The sequence below is a fragment of the Physeter macrocephalus genome, chromosome 1 (assembly GCF_002837175.3).
Source record: "Physeter macrocephalus isolate SW-GA chromosome 1, ASM283717v5, whole genome shotgun sequence".
Classification (NCBI taxonomy): domain Eukaryota; kingdom Metazoa; phylum Chordata; class Mammalia; order Artiodactyla; family Physeteridae; genus Physeter; species Physeter macrocephalus.
The window spans coordinates 142,954,892-142,981,092 of record NC_041214.2 but is presented as its reverse complement, the minus strand read 5'-3'; the positions used below and the strand labels follow the sequence as shown (position 1 = coordinate 142,981,092).

At 37.9% G+C, this 26,201-nt stretch overlaps 1 protein-coding gene across 4 annotated transcripts in view; it reads left to right on the top strand.

The window, feature by feature from the left end:
• Nucleotides 1–26,201, top strand: part of APP (amyloid beta precursor protein) — a 279,931-nt gene that overhangs the window by 201,511 nt on the left and 52,219 nt on the right. For all 4 annotated transcript variants that reach the window (XM_007110934.4, XM_007110935.4, XM_007110933.4 and 1 more), the window contains 2 exons: nt 10,576–10,704; nt 11,589–11,688. In XM_007110934.4, coding sequence (XP_007110996.1) covers nt 10,576–10,704; nt 11,589–11,688 — 229 coding nt within the window. The remainder of the gene's footprint in view (nt 1–10,575; nt 10,705–11,588; nt 11,689–26,201) is intronic.

Sequence of the window (26,201 nt, the reverse complement as noted above, 5' to 3'; positions counted from 1 at the left end):
GTGGAAGAAAGAATTAAGAAACATTTTCATGTATGTCTGTGTGTCTGTGTGCCAGTAGTGTTGTTTTGGGTTTTTTCCAGTGTCTCATGAGATATCTTATCCATACTAAATTTGGATACTAAATACTGCATTGCAGCCATCTTATCCATACTAGAATTAATTTCATGCTTGTATCTGATGCTTCACACTCAGACTCTCAACATTTAATAGAGCAAAAAAAATTGGGGGCAGTTTCTTTAGCACCTGCACTCTTTCCTTTCTTGTTTCTTTTCTTTTTTTTTTTTCTAATTGAAGTATAGTTGACTTACAATATTACATTATGTTCAGGTGCAAAGCATAGTGATTAAATATTTTTATAGATTGCATACCATACAAAATTATTCTATAATATTATTGACTATCTTCCCCATGCTGTACATTACATCCCTGTGACATGTTTGTTTTACAACTAGAGGTTTCTGCCTCTTAAATCCCCTTCACCAATTTCATCCATTATTCCCCTCTTCCCCTGCTGGTGACCATCAGTTTGTTCTCTGTGTCTGTGAGTCTGTTTCTGTTTTTTTATATTTGTTCATTTGTTTTATTTTTTGGATTCCCCATATAAGTGAAAACATACAGTATTTGTCTTTGTCTGATTTATTTCACTACTTATAATACTCTCCAGATTCATCCATGCTGTTGGAAGTGTGCATACCACATCTTCTTTACACATTCATCTGGCAGTTGGCACTTAGGTTGCTTTTATATCTTGGCTATTGTAAATAAACCTGCTATGAGCATTGGGGTGCATACATCTTTCCGAATTAGTGTCTTCTTTCTCTTTGGGTAAATACCAAGGAATGGAATTGCTAGACTGTATGGTAGTTCTAGTTTTAATTTTTTGAGGAATCTCCACGCTGCTTTCCATAATGGCTCTACCAATTTACACTCCCACCAACAGTATACTAGATTAGTTCAGCCAAATGTTAAATTTTCTTGAGATTCTTGAAAATGTCTTCATACAATTCTTTAGTAGAATGATTTGTGAGATTTACCGTTACGGAGCACGGTTTTTTCCCTAAATTGAGATTTTGCTCACTGCTGTTAGGTGTATTTTAACAGCAGGGCAATACGTGTTCAATAAAAAGTAGCAATCATTGGAGAAAATAAAGGACAGCAATTAGTTGGTATGGCGTGGCGGGCAAACTAGCGACAGCATGAGGAGGTACCAGTTAAATCAGTCTTCAGCAAACATGAATGTTGGTGTAACTATATGTTTTATAACGTAAACAGAAACTGAGGTGCTAAACTTGACTGTTTTCATTTTTATATAATGGCTAACTGCCCTTCTCCCCTCGGTTCTTCATTTTCTGCTAATCACTTCTGGTCACAAAAGAAATAGGAAGCATTGATAGAATATACGTAGATAATATATATCTCCAAGGTAAATATACTGCATCTACACCTCAATATAATGGATGGTAAATAAATTAAAAATTATTTGCTGACATCTTAATACGTGAAGGCACTGAGGGAGATGAGTACTAAGAAGTTTCAAACATCCTACCCTCAAGTTTTTGGGGTTTTTTAAATTTATTTATGTTATTTATTTTTGGCTGCCTTGGGTTTTCATTGCTGCGTGTGGGCTTTCTCTACTTGTGGTGAGCAGGGGCTACTCTTCGCTGCAGTACGCAGGCTCCTCATTGAAGTGGCTTCTTTTGTTGCAGAGCACAGGCTCTAGGCACGTGGGCTTCAGTAGTTGTGGCACGTGGGCTCAATAGTTGTGGCGCACGGGCTTAGTTGCTCCGCGGCATGTGGGATCTTCCCGGACCAGGGCTTGAAGCCATGTCCCCTGCATTGGCAGGCGGATTCTTAACCACTGCGCCACCAGGGAAGCCCCCAAGTTTTGGATATAATCAAAATTTTGTAAAGCTGATCAGAATGTACTTAAAAGACTACTGGCTTGAAAATCATCTTTGAGAAATATAATTATCCTGTACCTTATATAATTATTATTCATTCATTCATCATTCATTTATTTTTAGTTGAGGTTTGTAAAAATTGGTGAGCACAAGGGGACTTGTTAACTTGAGAGCTTTTAAGGACAGACCCCTTATCAAGTGGTGGGTAGAAAGACAAATGGGAGAATTCGCATTTATTAAACAAAGTCCTATAAACTATGCTGTGTGGTTTGCATGCTATTCCGGAAAAGCCTCTCAGTATTACCTCTTACCTTGCTTTGAATCTTTACCAAGCTGAATAGTCAGATCTTACTAAAGACCAGCAGGAAGTGTGTAACAACAGACACTAGTGTTTTCTGTTTTTAATTGAATTAAGTTAAATAGAAAATTAAGACGTATGTAGGCAAGGCATCCGCTCGAAAGCTGTCCTGTGCCTCTGAGACCCTATTCCTCACCCATATTCCCTCCACAGCAGAGCCCCACTTAGTCACTGTCTTCAAAGTCAAAATAGCTCTTCATCCGATGCTGTCAAATATACAGCACTGGGATGTCATATTTCGTTCTAGCAAAGGTTGCACATACATATTTATATGTCAATATCTATTTTCATTCATTCTGGAAAATGAAAACCCATTATGAAAACATAAATATTTAGGTTTTTTTAGACAAATGCCTAACACATTATTTAATAATCCAGTGATTACTTAACTGTCTGGCATTACAGATATCTGCCCTACAGAAGAGATAGCAACAAGGGATCTTCTCCCTGGAAACGTGTGTGTGTGTGTGTGCACAAAATAGGTTTCAAGGAGTTCACTCATTTTGTGCAGCTCATCCATGGATCAGTTTAAAGATCCTAGGTTATATTTGGATTTTTGTAAGTGTAGGGGAGCAAAATTTGCCACCCCAAAAGTGTGTCTCTTTGGCATGAGGGTTAATTTAGGCTGATTATTTTTGAGGCCCAAAAGACTCAGGAAGAACCTTTGACCTTCCTTCCCCCTAACTGCCTAAAAGAATGTAGACAGAGGACCTGTTCCAGGGAAGGAGCTGTCACCATAGATCACTATAGTATGAGCTAGGTGTGTAGACAGGGAGGAAAATCTGTTAAAGTTCTTCTCTATGTCCCATTGTCTCTGCAAGGCCCAGCAGACTTTTGTTTACCAAACATTTGATTTTTTTTTTCCCTTTCCATGTCAATTGCCTTCCTCCCATTTGAAGTCCCAACCCACTACCCCCAACATCCTCTTTTGTCTTTAGCTGAAGATGGTATTTAAGGTGAGGGTTTCAGCCATTTTGGTGAGCTACTCAATTTCCCTGGGTCTCTCCCATGTTATTCAACTTTCGTTAGATTTTTCTCCTCTTAATCTGTATCATGTCAATTTGATTCTTAGACCAGTAAGAAGGCTAGAGGAAAATTTCTTCTTTCCCGACATAAGCTTTATCTTGAATTTCCTTATATTGTTTCTAGTAGGTCAAGGCACTGTGGTTAGCTAGAGTATGAGAAGAGAGTGAAATTGAAAGAAATATAAATGTGCATATCTTTGAACATGGTGTAGCCACTTAGGGGATTTGTGAAGCAAAAATGCCAAAATTGGGCTTCCCTGGTGGCACGGTGGTTGAGAGTCCACCTCCCAATGCAGGGGACACAGGTTCATGCCCCGGTCCACGAAGATCCCATATGCTGCCGAGCGGCTGGGCCCGTGAGCCATGGCCGCTGGGCCTGCGCGTCCGGAGCCTGTGCTCCGCAACGGGAGAGGCCACAGCAGCAAGAGGCCCGCGCACCGCAAACAAACAAACAAACAAATAAATAAATAAATAAATAAATCCTACCAGATTTGACAAACTGTCCAAAGTTCCCTAATTTGTGAGCGACAGATTAAAACCACCCTTATTTTCCATATTTTATAGTACAGTATAAACACCTATTTTTAATTCCCAAGTTTGCCAATTATAACTTAATTATAATCCTTAATTAGAAGGATTTTTCCTCCTCTATTTGCAAATTGGGGTTAATCATTCTACTTTTTTGTAATTAACATTGTCTAGCTTTTTCTTAGCCATGATTAGAAAAACAAAAGAATTAATCGAAGGTTGAGATGAGACTGTGAGGTAGAAAGATATCTTCCTCCCTGAGAAGAGGACGATTGTTGTTAGGACAGACTATATATAGAGGCTTTGGTGCCTTGTCCCTATTAGGAAGTCGTCTGCCTCCTTGTGGAGGAGCAATGGGATGGGAGATGGCTTTGCCTGTGTGCTGCTGTGCTGTGTTACAGCACAAGCCAGAGCCAAATAGTAATCTGAATATGCTGGGAAGTGATGTATCTAATGCCTCCATATTACCAAAGCTGAAGGAACACTGAACGGAGCTGGGCATGAGAATCTACTCCCATTTCCTCTGTTGCTTCTTCAAGACTTCTGTGTTCAACCTGACATAGAATTGTCATTTGCCTTCTTACGTTAAACTATTACAAAAATCATTTATGTGCTCTTCTGAAGAAAGGAATATGCATGAATTTTGCAGTGGACTTTAGCTCAACTCCGAGCTTTAAACCTTTGTGATCAAATGTTCCCGTGGAAGCTTCCCCAAATGGGGTGGGTTTTTTTTCAGATTTTTCTTGCAACGGTGAGAGTGCATGTGAAATTCCAAGGAAGGTCTACCGTGGCAAAATAAACTCATCCAAGAGACCATCTCAAGCCGAAAGAGGTTTAACGCTCTTAAGGGAGTTTTTTAAACCTGCACGCAGAGATTTTGTACATTGTACATTTATGTGCTCAAGATATCTCAAAATCCAAGATGTAGAACTGTGAAAATAATGGCCCTGAACCTACTTATGAAAACAGGAGAGAATTGCATTTTCTTGGTAGGTGATTAACTTCCCCATTCACAGGGTTGGAAACCACTAGGGTTCAATTTAATGCTTCAGGAGAGGGTTTTCTGAATACATCCCTTGTGAACTAGAAAGGTTAGGGTGCTTCCCCATAAAGTGACTCATTTACTTCCTTCTTCTTGACAAGATTATGCTTAGGGCTTTTAAAGGCTCTTGACAGATCATTCCCTCCCGTCAGGAGATGGTTTCAGGCACAAGTGTCTGTTATGATAAGATGCCAGATTTCTACATCAAGCATAACGCTGCAAAGAGGCACAGTGGAGCTGAACAATCATGTTTTAATATACCACAGTTCCAAGTGAACTGTGGAATAGAAAGCTACCCACTCAGACATGATTGGCATTGAGTCGGTCAAGTGTGTCTGATTGATCCAAAGTCCATGGACACCAAATTTATGAAATTGCATAAAAGAACCAAGTGAAAAAAGCAATACATCTGAGAAGTGGGAACATTAATTTCTTAAAATTACCTATTTAGAGGGAAAGGCTGTGAAATTTCTTTCAAAATTCCATGCATCAGCCTGACATCAAAACCCAAGCCACAAGAATACAAACTATAACATCTTTTGAAATTAAGGATATGAATCTTGTGGACACTGGGGTTTGAATATTCTGTAGAGCCTATGAAATATTTTCTGGGAAGAGTTCCCCATTAAAACAACTCCCTAAAGGACCCCAACACACTGGGTGGATAGATCAATATGTACCACAAAATTGGGAATGCATCTCTTCTTGGTTGAGAGATGGTTATTTTCAACTCAGATGCCGTGAAGGATGTATTTTGCCACTGGAACTACTTGTGCAAGTTATATTTAGCTCTAGGTTATTCATTAATTTAATTAACATTTTTTGACAACCAAATTATGCCAGGAACTGAGCCAGGAGCTAGCGATATGTTACACTCTTGTTCCAAGAGAGGGAAATGGTTAATGTTCCAAAATGTAAATCTTCTATTTTCAGGTTAAGTATAATCCATTTTAGTAGGGCCTACTCTTAATCCTTTATGAAATTTCTTTTTGAAATGATTTTTTTTTAATGCAGTGTGATTATGAAGTGAATTTAAGGTGTACTGAAAAGTGCTACATCTGATGCAAATAGATACTTTGTAATTATGGGCTAAACACTCAGAAACAATAATGACAGTAAAAAAAGGATTGGATATAATTAGTCCCCCTGGGGCAGATCTTTTCCTTTTATTATCTCTGTTCTTTGCTATAAATTTTAATAATAAGATTAGCCATTCAATGACAATATAACCAGATTTCAGTATTAATGCATAGAATATTGTGAAATGAGAGGAATTTGGCAGAAAAAAAAGTTATTACTAGTTACAGAAGATGTTAAAGACCTGAGAAAGGTTGAAATTATATGCATAGAGGTTAAAATGTTTCCTAATCTCTGCTTACCGTCAATATCCTTACAATGAGCTGCTGAATTCTTAAGCTTGTTTTTCTAATCACCTGAATAATCCTGTCTTAAATGTAAGGATCATGACAGTAGAATAGCAGTTACTTTAAGAGAATATATTTCTATAGAGATACCAGGTATTTTTTCCTATCATTTCTGTATGAATGTTCTGAGTTTTTAATTAACATTTTAAGAAATTCATCTTTGTCCTAACATAATGAAATAAAATTCCCGAAACAATGGAGGTTCCCTGTTATTCTATGATACGTGAAATAGCTCTAGAAATAGTTTTAAGCCTTGGAAATTCTGCGTTCTGGCTAAAAATTGTAAAGGCAGTTATTTCTGTATTTGAATGAAACGCGCATGAATCACATGCCAAAGGCAGAACTCTTTTTTTTTTTTTTAAACTAAAGCAAATGAATATACAAAAGTACAAAGGAATGTTATCTATTTTTCTTTCTTAACTAAAATAGCATTTGTTTATGAGGTACCATCTGCCATTTCATTTGACATGATTTATCTGACTACTCCAACATAAAAACTAATCTGATTTTTATATTTTTCATTTCTAAGCATGATCGTTAGAAATACGTTTACATGAATAAGTCAACCAAACAGAACCTTGGAATTCCTTTAATGAGGGACATCAGAGTGTCTTTCTGAATGTCTTCCTGAATTCTCGTGTCCTGAGGTGTAGGCAGTGGTAAGGAAAGGCTGGTGCTTGTATAGATGCACACGCAGTGTGTATCTGAGCTCACATAAACAGTGGTGAGGTCATGGCTTACACTGGGCTCTTAGGGTTCATTATCCTCACAGGAGCTTTGTTCCCCAGCAGAGAGAGGCCTGGGCCATCACGAGAGCCCGGTGTGCTCCTGTTTCATTGTCAAGCTCTAGGGATTTGGGGGGGCGGAAACGTTAGGAATATATTTCTGAATATACTGCTGAAACGTATAAAGAAATGTCGGTATTAAAGGAGATAAGCAATTTTCAGCATGCGAACACAATCACCATTTAATTATCCATCTTAGTAGAAGATAAGGATGGATTTAGAACTAGAATCCATGAATGTCACAAAAGCCTAACTTTTTATTAATACCTCTAATCTTTTTCCAGTAATCCTAAACCAATTGACAGAGGACCTTCCTATCTTGCTATTTCTCCTCCCTACATCCGAGACATTAGCTAAAGCACAGCGGAATGCCAAAAACCAAGGACAGTATTTCCAAGATTGAACAAGTCTGGATGATTTTCAGCACAATTAAAAGAGCGGATATTAGCGTGTCCCAAAATAATATCATCTGGGCTTATAAAAACTAGCAATCCAGGCAAGGACTTCTAGAACAGGCTCTCATTTCTAACTATTCAGCGATTTCTTTCAGTTTCCAGTTCTATAGTTTACTTTGTGGAACATGTCTTTGGTGTGGTCCATTTTAGAGTTTCCTTGAAAGGCAGGATCACATAGTGATCAGGAGGACCGGCTGCGGAGCCAATGTTGGGCTACCTGTTCTTGCTGTACCCCTGACTAGCTCTGTAACTAAATGGAACCAGCTTCGTAGTCCTAAACCTCCTTTGTGCCCTGTTTGCTTCATCAATGTAGTGGGGCAAGCAGCTGTACCTCTCTGTCACAGGGTTGATAGGAAGATTTAATGAGTTACTATGAATAAAGCACTTGAAACACCATCTTATTCATATAAGCAGTGAATAAGTGCTGAACTGTTACTGCTTAGAAGAAAGGGAAAGGGGGAGGGGTTGGAGGTAGGGACTGAGTAGAAGAAATAAGCGTGTACCAAGTAGCAGCTGTGAATGCAGCGTTGTGTGGGTAGCTAACACACAACGTTTTTAATTCCCACATACACCGTATGAAAGACCGTTATCTGAATGGTACAGATGAGGAAGATGAGGCTTAGATATTTTGTGACTCGTGTTTATTTTTAAATTAATGTTAACATTAATAATAGCAAGTGGGAATCGATACTGTTTGTGGTGATAGTGGAAAAAAGCAGTGGGGGGAGACCCAAGTGTCAGTTGGCAGAATTCAGCTTAGAGCAGCAATGCCAAGGCCAGTTTGGAGCAGTTATATCCTAGTGACCATGCTTGGAGGTGACAGTCCTCTGAGGACAACATGCCTTGTAGAAACATTTATAGGTGACTGACTACCAAAAAAAAAAAAAAAAGAAAAAGAAAAAGGAGAAGAAAAGAAAGTTATGATGAAAAACAATCTTTATGTGCAAATGAAGTATTTTTTCTTACTTGAGCTCTTAAAGAAAAAAAATTCCATTTTCTTTAAAACAACAAAGCCTTTTCAAGAGGAAAGAAATGAAGTAGAGCACCTGAGAAAGCACAGTCAGCCAGTCGGCTGGGACACCTTTGATGAATGCAATTAGTTGCAGTCTCCAATTTTGGAAGCATAATTGCAGTAGAACTTGAGGGACTATTTTAGGACTTGGTGTTGAATAAGGAACAAGCATGTATGTAATATCCTGATTGCACAGTCCTGACTATAAAATATCCATTGCATTCAACAATACTCGGCCTTTGATTTCTGACCCCAAAATCATCTTTTTTTTTTTTTTTTTTTTTTTTTTCCCTGTACACCGGCCTGTAACTGCTGTGGCCTCTCCCGTTGCGGAGCACAGGCTCCGGACGTGCAGGCTCAGCGGCCATGGCTCACGGGCCCAGCCACTCCACGGCATGTGGGATCTTCCTGGACCGGGGCACGAACCCGCGTGCCCTGCATCGGCAGGTGGAATCTCAACCACTGCGCCACCAGGGAATCCCCCACCTTTTAAAATATACATATTTAAAACCTATTGTCTTTTAAATATGTATATTATCAATGAAGTTTGTCCATTTTTATCTCTTTTACTACTTTTCTCCTTTTCAGATTTAAAAGGCCATTCCCTGATTTGTAGGGTCAACCAGATTTCAGAGTACCAATGAAAATTCTAATGATGTGCTGCCCAAAACTGTTTCAAGCTGTGATGTCTGCCTCCTTTGGAGATTATGGAGAAGCACATTAGGATAAAAGGATAAAAGAAATAAATAAGGCAGATGATAAAAGAAATAAATAAGGCAGATGAACTCAGGTTTACTTTCTTTTCATTGTATTTCTTTGTTTTTCTTAAGTATAGGAATGTGGCCTATGGAAGGTATAGTACAGAGCACCCTCTCTGAGTCAGGCACTGTATATTGTGTGATTCCTGATAAAGAAAGACAAAATCTAGCCCTTAAGAATCTCACAGTTGAAGAGAGCACTCAGAAATGCAGTAATGGGGGGTTGCATACCATTTCATGGGAGCACAGAGAAAGGGTACCACCTCCACCTGGCATGTCAGGGGGGTGGCCCTAAGTTAAGCAACAGGAGAAGGGGAGGCACATTCCATAGGTATTGGAAAACACATACACCATCTCTGTGAATAAATTCTGTACCTTCCAGCTGGTTTTCAAGGTGCCCCTGACTCACAGGTTAATAATAACTAGATAGACCCAAATGGCCAAAATTCTATTTCTGATATGAACTTGCATAGGTAATTTTTCTTTGTTTGTTTTAATGAAGAAGAAACATGTATCTTTGGAAATCATTTTTAAAAACCACATAGTAGAATGCATGTAGCAAGAGAATTGTTAAAGATAGAGAAAGCAGACCTTGTCCCTTTTTTTATGAGGATGAATGCTTTCAAGTAAGACTGGAATAAAAATGAAATGGAATCAATTAGAAAAAAAATAGAAGCACTTAAGAAGAAACTTAATTGTTGCTGAAAGAATTAGAATCTGATGGCATGGAAAGGATTTAATTAAACTCCAAGTAAAATAATACATTGGCCTTTCTCCCAGAAAAATATGATGTCTTTTAGAGCTTATCAGCTATTTCTTGACCTGCAAATTAGTAGTGGATATCTATTATTTTTCTCATTTTGATTATTACATCATGCTACTGATGGTGGGATTATTTGTGCAACACTTACTGCTGAGACAACCATTAAGAGTGTGCAGATAGAATTGTAGTCTCGTATGCCCCTGTATATTTGGGTGGGAAAATGGAAAGTACCTAACAGATCTGACAGATCCAAAATCAACTCTCCTTCAATAGCAGAAGGCACTATTTTAAAAGAACATGTTAACAAGGATAGCCATCATCATATGTGTCAAATGCTAAATGCTGTTACAGAAATGAAAAGCAACCAATCAAATAAGAATTACCTAGTAAGAAGGGAATGGAGAATTGCAAAAACGTGACTCACCGTGCTTTCACATCATGGAATGAATTAGCGGGACCTCTGACCCAAAGCCATTGGAAGAAGCAATATTTTGGACAAACCTGAACTTTTTTTTCCCCTACAGCCTCGTCATGTGTTCAACATGCTAAAGAAGTATGTCCGTGCCGAACAGAAAGATAGACAGCATACCTTAAAGCATTTTGAACATGTTCGCATGGTGGATCCAAAGAAAGCTGCTCAGATCCGGTCCCAGGTAAGCACAGAATGCGGTAATCATGCAACTTGGACAATTCAGTGTTCTTGCCCTTTGAGTTGGATCTTTAGGTATTCCCAGAATAGCCATGGGTGTTGGACCTCTATAGCAAGAATTCTTTAATCCCTGGTAAATTCTAAAGGCTTGTCCTAGGGCAACATGTAGTTTGGCACTTTCTGAGTTATGAAAATAACAAAGAATATAAAAATCTTGAGTGTCTGCTGCTACTGATTCTTAAGGAACCATCAAACTCTGATGACTAAAATGAAAACAAAATTGTATAAACCAAAACCACTAAAATTTGGTTCAACTAAATTATAGAAGACAATCATAAACTCCATTTCTACTGTAATGCTTGGAGATAATGTGAGACTAAATGAAGCTTGGTAGTGATAAGTTTTATACTCTGCCATTTTCAAAACTTGACAACTGGAACCTACCTCTGGAAATCTGAAATTTTACATTTCCTTAAACAGAAGAATTTTTTGAAATATCTATCATGAAATATCTATATTTCATGTGAAATATCCATATGATCCCATCTATTGGAAACTTTACAAAGACATATATATATGGAGCATCAGAGTTTATTTAGGAATCTCAATATTAGGAATCAGAATTGGGCAGAAATGGTCTTTTCAATTGGCTTTATATTTTATGGTTACAAGCATATAATATAATGGAAAGTTTAAATTAGCTCCAAAGTTAGAGAACAAAAAATGAGGGAACAAGAAAAATAAAGATGCCCTTTCAGGTTCAAAGTTCCAGCAGCATTTTGTCAGTTTTATTTGGGAAGTTTGTATCTGTCTGCAGTGCTTGGTAAGGAAAATAACTCTTCCTTACTCCAGAGATGGTTTACCTGGAGCTATCATCCTTTGCTGCAGGTTATGACGCACCTCCGCGTGATTTACGAGCGCATGAACCAGTCTCTCTCCCTGCTCTACAATGTTCCTGCTGTGGCTGAGGAAATTCAGGATGAAGTTGGTGAGTGAGCTGTTTTTTTGGTGCTGTGCATATAAACATATTTTCCTCCTGTAGGAGAAAATCAGGGAACTGAGTTCATCTGCATCAGGAATCATCAGTGTTTTAATATGTGGAAGGAAAAAGAGCAGATTCCCTTCTACAGTGAAACTCTTGGGGAGTGGAAGTTGCTCTCATCTTAGCAATTGCATCAGGTCTTAACTGCATACTGACAAAAGCGGAGGGGGATGTAATTTGACTTTGGTCTATCTGTGTGATAATGAGCCACTTGTTGTTGGATTATACTTGTCAACAGTTTTCTAATTTAGTCAATCTTATAAATATCACCTTATGATGCTTTGGCACTTTACAGTTTAATAGAAACAACCCTTCATCTCTTTTTTTTTTTTTTTTTTTTTTTTTTTTTTTTTTTTTTGCGGTACGCGGGCCTCTCACTGTTGTGGCCTCTCCCGTTGTGGAGCACAGGCTCCAGAGCACAGGCTCCGGACACCATGGCTCACGGGCCTAGCCGCTTGGCGGCATGTGGGATCCTCCCGGACCGGGGCACGAACCCGTGTCCCCTGCATCGGCAGGCGGACTCTCAACCACTGCGCCACCAGGGAAGCCCAACCCTTCATCTCTTAATTCTTTATTATCATAATCTTATGAGTGCCATGATATCCTCATTTTTCAGATGAAGGAGCCCACACTTACAATTTAAGAAATTGCCTATGTCACTCGTATCCCAAGGAGCACAGCAAAACCACAAAACACTGACTTTTGACTTTGAGGTTATTGTTATATTCAGTAACGCATCTTTCTTGGATGCACTCCCCACCCCCTGCATAGCCATGAGTGTTCTCTAGACCACGTTGTTGTTTAAACTTAATTGACTATATGCCCACTATCTTTCGTTAAACTTTTAAAATAATCATACACTCATAAGAAGTTGGAAAAGTAATACAGAGTAGTCCAGGGTAGACATCACCCACCTTCCTCAGTAGTAACATCTTATGTAACATCATGCATTATCAAAACCAGGAAACCGACCTTGTGTGCCCACTGTCTCCTATGGCCCTAGTTTTCCTAATGACCTCTTTAATATTTCGTATGAGTAAGTTCGCCCTTTTCTGTTTTTCTTGGAAAGGGAGTAAATTATCGCATAACGTAATTCTCCACAAACCCCCAAAATGCCCACATTTGTTTAACTTTACCTCACAAAAGTACTTAGATGCAATTACCCTAGTGCATCTTTCAACGTAAAGCAGATGTATGAATCGGGGCGATATGATGCATAAACCATCTGTAAATAAGCAATATGTGTGTGGTGGATCCCTCTCCATAATGAGTCCTGTTCTTTGTTAATTGGGTTGGAAATAGATGCTTAATTTGGTTTAAAACAGATTCAGGTTATCTGAAAACAGAACACCCAGGATGTTGTAGATGGTGTACCGGTTGCAGGAATTCCTGCTTTGAAGTGCCCAAAACACGGCTTGGCTGGATTTTTACATTTCATACCAGTGCTGTTCTACTCTTTTTTTTTTTCTAACTTAGTAATACCTTGCAAGTGTTGTTTGTATTACTACCAAGTATTTGGCACTTCTCAGGTGTTAATGGACTGTTCAGTGTTGTATATTAACACACAGGATCCTTTCTTTAAGAAACAAATATTCTTGTTATATATTAGGATAGACATGTGTAAGGAACCTTTAAAATACTGTGTATTAAATAAGTATAAGAAAGTCCTCCAATAAGTTGTAGAAGGGACAAAATCAAAGAAAAATCACGTTCTTAATGAACTGAAGCTCAAATCTTCTAGATGAATGTATTTTGGCCTTATAGCCATCTTATCAAGCTTATTTTCATAAGCAACTTCAACTGAGGTGTTGCCAGTAATACCAAACTATAGAGGAATAAGCCATTGCAAAGGATTGGAATATTTCACTCTCAGCCAGTAATTATGGTTGACTCTTTCTAATTAAATTACCAGACGTTTTCATTCAGCAAAATACTACTGAAAGCAGTGACCACTAATAAGTTGCAGTTCCACAGAACAGATGGTGATTCAGCTGTCTTGAGTGTTGCAAAATGCCCAAGAGTAGAACCACACGCTAAACTTCAAATCTCAGTGGCAGGGAGAATATTCCAATAATTAGAATCATGGAATTTTTTTTCTTTTAAAAAAAAAACTGTTAAGTAGGATTAAGAGCATGTCATTTTTAAAAATAGTTTTGTCATTCTGAGTATACCGAACACCGAATCCTGAAAGATAATCATTTTAAAAATCTTTCTTGCCTCCATTTTTAAATAGCTGTTTCCTGTAGGAAGAGAAGCTTGCATTAATGAACTTCCATTAAATAGCTGTGTACCATTTGAGGTCCTAACACCAAAGCCAAAGAAGAGAGCTCCCTGGAGAGAATGGCTTTTCTGGGTTAAGCTTAGTTGTCTTATAGAAATGTTCTTCATTTGAAGGAACATTTAAAAATAACTTACTTTTAAAGTAGGACCATGGATGAAACAAGATGGGCTGTGAGTGCTAATTGTTTAAGCTGAGTGCTGTTTAAGCTGAGTAGGAGTTCTTTGTAGTATTCTCTTTACTTTTATATGCGCTTGAAATTTTCCATAATAGAAGTTGGCTTTTAGCTTACTTTCCAAATAGAATCTGCACAGATTTCTTCCAGTGTCTGTCTTGTACATCTAATTTCTAATTAAATGCTTTGTCATTAGTCTGATTTGCATGCATCTGCCTTTTCTCTGTGTAATCAGATTTTAGATTTGGAGTCAGTTCAGTGTAAGTAAGAAGCATACTAAAATTCAGAGCTGCTGGGAAAAGGAGAAGATCCAAAAGAACCTACAAATGCATGTTGTTTATATAAAAGTTTGTGCTTATAAAGGCAGGCAGTTAGACTATGTTTAATACAGTAAACCATCTGGAGAGAATTATAATAGTTTTGTTAAATAAGGATAATAGTTGCTCTGGATGTGAAGGGTTTTCACCAGTCCTGAGGAACTGCTAGTATCTTTCTTGACATAGGCTTATCTGCTTCAGGTAGTTTATGCTCCCACAAGGGTAGAATTCTCTATCATGGGTGAAAATGAGGAAGAAGCTAGTCACACCAGAAAGAAAAGGGCGAAAGTGGGAACTGGCATCAAATTTGTGAGAACAGTAAAGTGTGACTGACTAAAGCCTCGAATTCATCAGGCCCATGAGTTCCAGCCCTGACCGTTTTCACCCACTGTGCTTTCCTGAGAAAACCATCTGTTTATGCTGCTCTACTGTTAACTCCAGTAAATCCCATATCCATAACAACAACCTGTCTGCTGAGTCCCAGTGACATATTCCAGACTCAGAATACAGGCATACCTCATTTTATTGCGCTTTGCAGATATTGCATTTTTCACAGATGGAAGGTTTGTGGCAACCCTGTGTCGAGTGAGTCTGTCAGCACCATTTTCCAACAGCATTTTCTCACTTCAGTCTCATTTTGGTAATTATTGTGATATTTCAACCTCTTTCATTATTATTACATTTGTGATGGTGATCTGTGATGAGTGATCTTTGATGTTACTATTGCAAAAAGATAGTGATTCGCCGAAGGCTCAGATGATGGTTAGCATTTTTTAGCAATAAAATATTTTTTAATTAAGGTATGTTCATCGTTTTTTTAGACGTAATGCTATTGCACAGTTAATAGACTACAGTATAGGGTAAACATAACTTTTATAAGCACTGGGAAACCAAAAAATTCATGTGACTTGCTTTCTTGAGATATTTGCTTTATCGCAGTGGTCTGGAACTGAGCCTGCAGTGTCTCCGAGGTATGCCTATATTTCACCCGTTTCTCAAACTCCAAACTATGTGTGTAAGGAAGAAATCATTGTGTCCCTCTTGAAATTGACCCATTTTACAATCTCAGTTATGGGTTCTCCCAGTACATATCCATGATGCCTTCCTCTCCTCCACCCATGATTGCTTATCAATCTGAAATCCTATATATTCTGCCTCCTATATTCATGTGGAATCCCTGCTCTGTAAATCCACATTGTTAGCTCAAATCCTTATCCTCTCACATGAGTTTCACTGGACTCTCAACTAGTCATCCTGCCTCTTGCCTTACCTTGGTCCCCTCCTACCCAAATTCTTCCTCTTCAGGGCTGAGTTGCCTGCTAAAATGAAAATACAATCTGCACATGGTTCTTCCTTGCTTGAAAAGCAGCATCCTTCAGTACTCAACTGAAATGTCCACACTCCCATAAGCCCTTGACTAATTTGCATAGGGAGCCAGAGGGAAGAGCTGGTGTTTGAGTGACAGTTATATAGCGAACTGATGAGAATCTCTTACTGATGATGTTGCTGGCCTGAGTTCTTTATGAAAGTTCACCCTTGTTGAGGTTCCGGGCCACTACATATAGATGTGGCAGGTGGTTTAGGGAGAAAACGTAGACTGACATTCATTCCACATCCCACCGACGAAACCAAGCCCTCTGTTATGGGGCCACATCCACATGAAGCGGAGCTTTCTTATAATTCACACAAACACAACATATGCGCTAGTGACAACACTGGTGAATTCAATGACAGCACCTCCAACTAACTTGCCCTTAACAGATAGTAAAGTGATGAAAGTGGAATTGGAGCCAAGGTCCGCATGAGTCCAAAATTCATACTCTCTGCTACCCACTTTCCTACTCTCAATTCAGAAGAATTTTCTTCTACTAAACCTCAGTGTCTAAAGCACCATGTATCCACCTCTAATACCATACTCTACTTTGTATTTAATTGTTTATTGACATGTCCACCAGCCCCCAATCCTGTGAGATCTTCCAGGACATGTCTTGGTCACGTCTGTATCCTTGGGATCCAGCAGAGGACCTGATACTCTGTAGTATTAGTCATCATAGCCTAGTTTGAAGCAAATCCCTAGGCTGCAAAGTAGATGCTCCTTAACTTAGGTGGGTCAGGTGATCTCCTCCATAACCCTAGACACCCACCCTGAGCTCCTTCCTTAGCACCTAGCATAGCTAGTGCTACACAAAACAAATCTCTTTCCTCGGCCACAGCATTCTCTAAAGCTATGATTGATCAAGCCAACAAAATAGGTGCATTGGCAAAGGTATCAAAATAAAGAATAAAGCAGAGTTCTCAGGACTGTAATTAATAACATTTTACAATATTGTACTATATCGTATCCATGACCCTCTGCTATTTGGCTTTCTGCCCAATTCATATACTTTGACACTTGATTTATTAAATATGTTGTCTGGTTTGACTCTTCCATCAAGCAGAGCCTGAGGCTATTTATTTGCTTTGCTTCAGCAATAAGTATGAATTATCAAAACTACTCGATTAGTTTTATAAAAGCTTGCTGTTTATTCTTTTATAATAGTTTTTCAGTTCAGTTTAAATTACTATTATGTGTAAGTTCCCAGGCACATCATTTATTACTCAATGTTTTCCTTTTTTAAAAAAATGTATTTGCATACAAATTATGAAGTTTTCTGTAAAGAAAGGCATAAGGCATTTGTAGAGCGGGAAAGAATCCCTTCCTCATTTAAAATAGCTGTTTAGGACAATTTTTTTTGTTTATTCAGCAAATGATAGAATCATTAATTTAAGGAAAATATGCCTCTTTTTAATGTCCATATTCTGTCTTAATCATCTTTTAACCCTTCAAAAAAGCAGAATTCCTTCATCTCTACTATTGTTCATCTGGGCTTTGCTTTGTCAATTTGCTGTTTCAAAATGAGTGGATTGTTTTACCCTTTGTAATCTTCCTTAAATCTATGCTAAAAGGATTCTATTCTTCTATCGGCACTCACCAGAGTACTTCATTTTACAGCTTCCTCAAGGCTAAAAACATTGCAGCTCTCAACTCAGGGCTGGCTGTTTCACAGAATGCTGTAATGATCAATTTATGAGAAAGGTAGGAGGAAGGAAAGGGGGAAGGAAGGCCTAATTGTTTCATACCCTGGGTTTTTTTTTTTTTTTCTTTTAACATTCAAAATTAGTAAAAACATGAATTATTGTAAACCAGATGTTGGAAGGATCTCTGGCGGAACAAATCCATAGTGAATGGGGTGGGATTGAAATACGTGGCAGGAGATCAAGAAACTCAAGTTAATGAAAGAAGGCTTATAATTTTTTATTACAATTTGACTGTGGCCTCCTGATAAACTTTTCTCCTCTTTGGGAAAAATACAGCATGTTTATTTCAAGGACAGTGTTTCCATTCTCTGTTCTAGTAAACCTATTGATTTTTGGATTTAATGAATCCAAAGTAGTCTAGACTTAAAATAGAATATTTATGGCACTTGCCAGACCAACAAAATGGAACATTCATTACTACTGAGAATTTTAGGTATCCTTGTGTATAATTGTTAGTCAAGGGAGGGCATCAGGAAGAAAAAAAAATCATAAAAGTAAATAAAGGGAGAGAACTATTAACTTACTCCACTCTTATTCGTTTTCCATAGGAAATGACTTTTAAGTATAAGTAGATTTTAGAACTGATTTAAGTATTTGGCAACAAGAACATTTATTTGTATCATAAATTGCCAAAGACATGTTCTTCCTTTAGTTTTACAGTAGTCTCAGAGCTCCTTGTTAGTATTTTTTCCAGTATTATTACCTGAATTACAGGTTTGACCAGTGTTTAATTGCCTACCCTCTAAATGTATATCTTTGTCCCCCTCTTAAGCAAGACAGTTACTCTTCCAAAATAGTACAACTCATTTTATAAATGAGAAAATGAAACTGCGTTGTCAAGTGACCTACATATAAGCACATTAATCTTCAAAACGGAAAAGTATACTATGACAACAGCAACCCAGTTTTCTGATGCTTTGCCTGCCATGTTGAAATGTCTCTAAACAGCAAAATATAGATGTGTCAATGCCAATGAGTTCATACCTCAAACCCAACTGGTCTGTAAATAGTCTTAGGAGGTTACAGCCCTTAAGCATTTAACTCATCCATAGTGGCTAGTTTAGTGCTTTGCAGACATTTAGTTCTTTATACCTTTTTTGGATATAATATGTAAGCTGTCTTTTTCTTAGGAGTTTAATTACTGGATCTATAAATATAGTGTATGTCATTCAGATGATCTGTGGAAGTCAGTGATAGGGTCCTTTTGATGTAGTAGGGACTTCCCTGGTGGTCCAGTGGCTAAGACTCCATGCTCCCAATGCAGGGGGCCTTGAGTCAATCCCTGGTCAGGGAACTAGATCCCACATGCTGCAATGGGAAGATTCCTGCATGCCGCAAATAAATAAATTGCCACGTGCCACAACGAAGATCCCACACGCGGCAATGAAGATTTCATGTGCCGCAACTAAGACCCGATGCAGACAAGTAAATTAATTAATTTTTTAAAAAATTTTTAAATGCTGACTAACATTTTTTTAAAAAGTTGATGTATGTAACTTGACATATGTAAATTATTGACATGGAAATTATTCAGGGAAACAACATCAGTTTCCCTGGGTAATTTTTATAATATTCTCTTCTGGCAAACAGATGTGTTTTTTTCTGTATTTTCTGATCCATAATTTTAAAGGAAAAGTCAATCCTTTAGCATTATTTAAAAAAAGAATACACTTTCTAGGAAGAATGAATGTCAAAAAGTTTAAAACAAATAAGCATAATCTCTGCCATTCTGGCAGATAGATTGTAGACATTAATATGTATAATTCAGAGTAGTATATTGATCTTATTTCTTGCGAACACAGTGTACCCTGGCAGTCATTAGATGACTTACATATAAACCACATTGTTTATTTCATGGCATTGCAGTGGCTCTCTGGATTATGTTTTCAGTCTTCATAAGTAGGCAGTATCTATTAAAATCTTTTGCATATTTTTTAATAGGGCTCTTTGCGTTTTTATTATTGAGTTGTAAAAGGTCTTTATATATTCTGGATACTAAACTCTCATTAAATATATGATTTGAAAATATTTTTTCCTTTTTGTAGGTTTTCTTTTCACTTTCTTGACATCCTTTGAACACACAAAATTGTAAAACTTTGATGAAGTCCAGTTTATCAATTTGTTTTCGCTGTTGCTTATGCTTTAGTATTATATCTAAGAACCTTTGCTCAATCCAAGGTCAAATATATTTATACCTGTGTTTCTTTCCAAGAGTCTTACAGTTTTGCTCTTATAGTTAAATCTTTGATTCATTTTGAGGTTAATTTTTATACGTAATGTGAGATAAGGATCCCCCTTCATTCTTTTACATGTGGATATCCAGTGTCCCATCACCATTTGTTGAAAAAAACTATTCTTTCTACTTTAAATGGTCTCGGAACCCTTGTCAAAAATCAGTTGACTAGGGACATATGGGTTTATTTCTTGACTCTCAATTCTATTCCTTCTATATATACATTCTTATTACAATACCACACTTTTTTTTTTTTTTTTTTTTGCGGTAAGCGGTCCTCTCACTGCTGTGGCCTCTCCCGTTGTGGAGCACAGGCTCCAGACGCGCAGGCTCAGCGGCCATGGCTCACGGGCCCAGCCGCTCCGCGGCATGTGGGATCCTCCCAGACCGGGACACGAAACCGCGTCCCCTGCATCGGCAGGCGGACTCTCAACCACTGCGCCACCAGGGAAGCCCCAATACCACACTATTTTGATTACTGTAGCTCTGTAGTAAGTTTTGAAATCAGGCAATGTGAGTCTTCCTCCTTTGTTCTTTTTCAAAATTGTTTTGACTATTTGGGGTCCCTTGCTTTTCCATATGAATTTTAAAGTCTTTTTTTCCTCATTTCTGCAAAAAAGGTAGTCAGAATTTTAATAGGGATTACCTTGAATCTATAGATCAATTCAGGGAGTATTTCTATTGTAATTTTTTTTTTTTTTTTTTTTTTTTTTTTTTTTTTTTTTGCGGTACGCCGGGCCCCCACTCTCACTGTTGTGGCCTCTCCCGTTGCGGAGCACAGGCTCCGGACGGAGCCTCAGCGGCCATGGCTCACAGGCCCAGCCGCTCCGCGACACGTGGGATCCTCCCGGACCGGGGCACGAACCCGCGTCCCCTGCATCGGCAGGCGGACTCCCAACCACTGCGCCACCAGGGAAGCCCTATTGTAATTTTTTTAAAGAACTTTTAAAACACTATCACTACTTGAAGAGATATCCACTATGAGCTGATTCCACTTTGACCCCATTCAGGAGGATAAATGTTTAGAAGTCACAGGAAAATTCATTTAGCACACTGTCACCCTTTACTCCAAATTTTGGTGAGATTCAAGGAAATTTCTATGTGAACTCGTCCTTAAATTGTGACACATTGGTGGGTTTTGTCTATTTTCATGCCATTCTCTGGTATGTTTGTGTGTGTGTGTGTGTGCGCGCGCACGTGCGCGCACCTTGACCAAATGGGTGAAGCCTGAGGCAGTGCCTCTCACACCGAGCTCTGCTGGTGCCTGTGATGATCCAGTGAAGTTCCAGAGTTTTTCCTCAACTCACCAGCTCTTACACATGGCCCTGTAATTTGAATCAAAATCCAAAAAAAAATCCTAACTAAAATGATTGGGGGTTGAAGTCAGACCACAGTGGGGACTCCTAGACTACTTCTGGCAGGGAACCCTGCCACAGATGTATCCTGATTTTTTTTGGTAGATTCTGGGGAGCAACCAATGATTTTACACTGGGGAACAAGGGCTGGTTATTTTGTTTTTCACAATCAGCTGCCTTCAAGGTTCATATTTTTAAAGAGAAGAAAAAAATTGTGATATTTGCCACCCTGAAAATAGAGATGCATTCAAATTGAGATTAATTTTGAAATCTGTTTCCACAGAGTCTTACTGGGAGAGGGATGAATGTATTTGCATGTGAGAAAGACTTTGGAAGGAATGTGAATTTTCCTCTTGCTCTTCAACTCAGAAACAAATTTTGCAATATACTCCCTGAGTAAGCTCTGTTACTCTTTGTTAACTATTCTCCTGCCATCTATACCATGGCCTGCTTTAGAAAATCAGTCATAGACACTGGGGTATAATGTCTCATCAAAAACAGGAGATCAATCTATTAACCCATTCCAGATTGTGAGGCATGTGTCCAAAGGAATGTTTACATCATATGAATCAAAACACTATTCAGAAACAATCTTTTGGACTTGGAGTGAAAAACAAGTGGTCAAAAGGCCAAAGTTAGGGTGTTACTTAATTTCATCTACTGTTGCTAGATCCATTGACCTGAGACAGTGAATTTAAAATAGCCTATTAAATGTGTTTAATTTTTTACAAATATATTTATTTACATGTGCTCATAAAAGCATGAGTTAAATCTTATTATTTCTGTGGAACAGCAAATGGTGACTACTTGTATTGTCTTATGCATGTCTCAGTATCTTTGCTTTTGGTCTGGGTGGTAGTTAGAAGAGTCTGCCCATCCCATGAGAGCAGATGGAGGAACTGTATGTTCAACTTCCTCTTTAACATTAAACTTGATAAAGCTTCTCCTAAGGCCAGTTGAAACCAGAGCCATTGTCATCTGAGAGCAGGAGGAAGGGCCAGCTGCAAGTTTCATGCCTCTCAGAAGCAAGAGCCTGATCCAGCCTGGCCTTGGCAAATGATGCATTTCTTCTCTTTCAGAGGCTAGCATAGTGAAGGGAAGCTCTGGGGCTGTAGTGAGTTGCTTCTGAAGCTTTGCCAAGTTATGAAGGAACTTCCTGGGACCAGAACAGTGGAGAGCTGGGAATGCAAAAGGGAACATATCATATTAATATGATTATACTTATTAATGTCTTATATTGCTTTTATTTAGGAAACTCTAGAAGCAAAGCAAATTTCATACTCTAGGTTTTGGGAAGAGGGCAGGAGTTGTGGAGAGAGGAATTGGTGTTTGAAATTCTAAATTAGTGACTCTTTTACAAAAACCTGCCTTCGTTTTGTTGATGATTACTGAGGCTTGAAATAATTAAAATGGGTTTACTCTCAAATGATAGTCAACATATTTGATAGAAAGGAAAGTTGCCAAAATACCCTTTTTGATGTGGCATACACAACAAGAAGAGTATCATGTATGGAGCTGGACTTTCTTTAGTCATGACTGTGACCAGATAACATAAGATTCTTGCTGTTTATAAGTTTTCCATGATACCAAAAAGCAGTTTTCTAAAATTTTTGTATATGAAACTTTGTTAATAGTTATAGTTTTCTAATCAAACAGCTTTAGTCAAATTTTTAAAAAATCACTTTATCATTGCCACTGAGATATCACTAGGTAAATGCCTCAATTCTCAGTCACCACTCTAATAATATCAAGGGAATATTAGAGGGTTTCAAAAGTATATATGTAGGGCTGCCCTGGTGGCATGGTGGTTAAGAATCCATTAGCACGATAGTTAGTGCTTCCCACTAGCTATCTATTTTACATTTGGTACTGTATATATGTCCATGCTACTCTCTCACTTCGTCCCAGCTTGCCCTTCCCCCTTCCCGTGTCATCAAGTCCATTCTCTATGTCTGTGTCTTTATTCCTGTCCTGCCCCTACATTCATCAAAACCATTTTTTTTATGTGTTAGCATACGGTATTTGTTTTTCTCTTTCTCACTTACCTCACTCTGTATGACAGACTCTAGGTCCATCCAACTCACTACAAATAACTCAATTTTGTTTCTGTTTATGGCTGAGTAATATTCCTTTGTATATATGCACCACATCTTCTTTATCCATTCATCTGTCAGTGGGCACTTAGGTTGCTTCCATGTCCTGGCTATTGTAAATAATGCTGCAATGAACATTGTGGTACATGACTCTTTTTGAATTATGGTTTTCTCAGGGTATATGCCCAGTGGTGGATTGCTGGGTCATATGGTAGTTCTATTTTTACTTTTTTAAGGAACCTCTGTACTGTTCTCCACAGTAGCTGTATCAATTTACATTCCCACCAACAGTGCAAGAGGGTTCACTTTTCTGCACACCTTCTCCAGCATTTATTGTTTCTAGATTTTTGGATGATGGCCATTCTGACCTGTGTGAGGTGATACCTCATTGTACTTTTGATTTGCATTTCTCTAATGATTAGTGATGTTGAGTATCTTTTCATGTGTTTCTTGGCAACCTGTATATCTGCTTTGGAGAAATGTCTATTTAGGTCTTCCACCCGTTTTTGAATTGGGTTGCTTTTTTGCTATTGAGCTGCATGAGCTGCTTGTAAATTTTGGAGATTAATCCTTTGTCAGTTGCTTCATTTGCAAATATTTTCTTCCATTCTGAGGGTTGTCTTTTCATGTTGTTAATGGTTTCCTTTGCTGTGCAAAGCCTTTTAATTTTCATTAGGGCCCATTTGTTTATTTTTGTTTTTATTTCCATTTCTGTAGGAGGTGGGTCAAAAAGGATCTTGCTGTGATTTATGTCACAGAGTGTTCTGCCTATGTTTTCCTCTAAGAGTTTTATAGTGTCTGGCCTTAAATTTAGGTCTTTAATCCATTTTGAGTTTATTTTTGTGTATGGTGTTAGGGAGTGTTCTAATATTTCTGTTTTTGTGCCAGTACCCTACTGTCTTGATTACTCTAGCTTTGTAGTATAGTTTGAAGCCGGGGAGCCTGACTCCTCCAGCTGAACATGGTATATCTCTCCATTTGTTTGTATCATCTTTCATTTCTTTCATCAGTGTCTTGTAGTTTTTTGCATATAGGTTTATTCCTAGGTATTTTATTCTTTTTGTTGCAGTGGTAAATGGGAGTGTTTCCTTAATTTCTCTTTCAGATTTTTCATCATTAGTGTATAGGAATGCAAGAGATTTCTGTGCATTAATTTTGTATCCTGCTACTCTACCAAATTCATTGATTAGCTCTAGTAGTTTTCTGGTAGCATCTTTAGGATTCTCTATGTATAGTATCATGTCATCTGCAAATAGTGACAGTTTTACTTTTTCTTTTTTGATTTGGATTCCTTTCGTTTCTTTTTCTTTTCTGATTGCTGTGGCTAAAACTTCCAAAACAGTGTTGAATAATAGTGGTGAGAGTGGGCAACCTTGTCTTGTTCCTGATCTTAGTGGAAATGGTTTCAGTTTTTCACCATTGAGAACAATGTTGGCTGTGGGTTTGTCATATATAGCCTTTATTATGCTGAGAAAAGTTCCCTCTATGCCTACTTTCTGGAGGGTTTTTATCATAAATGGGTGTTGAATTTTGTCAAAAGCTTTTTCTGCATCTATTGAGATGATCATATGTTTTTTATTTTTCCATTTCGTAATATGGTGTATCTTATTGATTGATTTGAATATATTGAAGAATCCTTGCATTCCTGGGATAAACCCCACTTGATCATGGTGTATGATCCTTTTAATGTGCTGTTGGATTCTGTTTGCTAGTATTTTGTTGAGGATTTTTGCATCCATGTTCATCAGTGATATTGGCCTGTAGTTTTATTTCTTTGTGACATCTTTGTCTGGTTTTGGTATCATGGTGATGGTGGCCTCAGAGAATCAGTTTGGGAGTGTTCCTTCCTCTGATATATATTGGAAGAGTTTGAGAAGGATGGGTGTTAGCTCTTCTCTAAATATTTGATAGAATTCGCCTGTGAAGCCATCTGGTCCTGGGCTTTTGTTTGTTGGAAGATTTTTAATCACAGTTTCAATTTCAGTGCTTCTGATTGGTCTGTTTTTATTTTCTATTTCTTCCCGGATCAGTCTCAGAAGGTTGTTCTTTTCTAAGAATTTGTCTATTCCTTCCAGGTTGTCCATTTTATTGTCATATAGTTGCTTGTAGTAATCTCTCATGATCCTTTGTATTTCTGCAGTGTCAGTTGTTACTTCATCTTTTTCATTTCTAATTCTGTTGATTTGAGTCTTCTCCCTTTTTTTCTTGATGAGTCTGGCTAATGGTTTATCAATTTTGTTTATCTTCTCAGAGAACCAGCTTTTAGTTTTATTGATCTTTGGTATCATTTCCTTCATTTCTTTTTCATTTATTTTTGATGTGATCTTTACGATTTCTTTCCTTCGCTAACTTTGGGGGTTTTTTGTTCTTCTTTCTCTAATTTCTTTAGGTGTAAGGTTAGGTTGTTTATTTGAGATGTTTCTTGTTTCTTAAGATAGGATTGTATTGCTATAAACTTCCCTCTTAGAACTGCTTTTGCTGCATCCCAAAGGTTTTGGGTCGTCGTGTTTTCACTGTCATTCGTTTTTAGGTATTTTTTGATTTTCTCTTTGATTTATTTAGTGATCTCTTGGTTATTATGTAGTGTACTGTTTAGCCTCCATGTGTTTGTATTTTTTACAGATTTTTTTCCTGTAATTGATATCTAGTCTCATAGCATTGTGGTCGGAAAAGATACTTGATACGATTTCAATTTTCTTAAATTTACCAAGGCTTGATTTGTGACCCTAGATATGGTCTATCCTGGGGAATGTTCCATGAGCACTTGAGAAGAAAGTGTATTCTGTTGTTTTTGGATGGAATGTCCTATAAATATCAATTAAGTCCATCTTGTTTAATGTATTATTTAATGCTTGTGTTTCCTTATTTATTTTCATTTTGAATGATCTGTCCATTGGTGAAAGTGGGGTGTTAAAGTCCCCTACTATGAT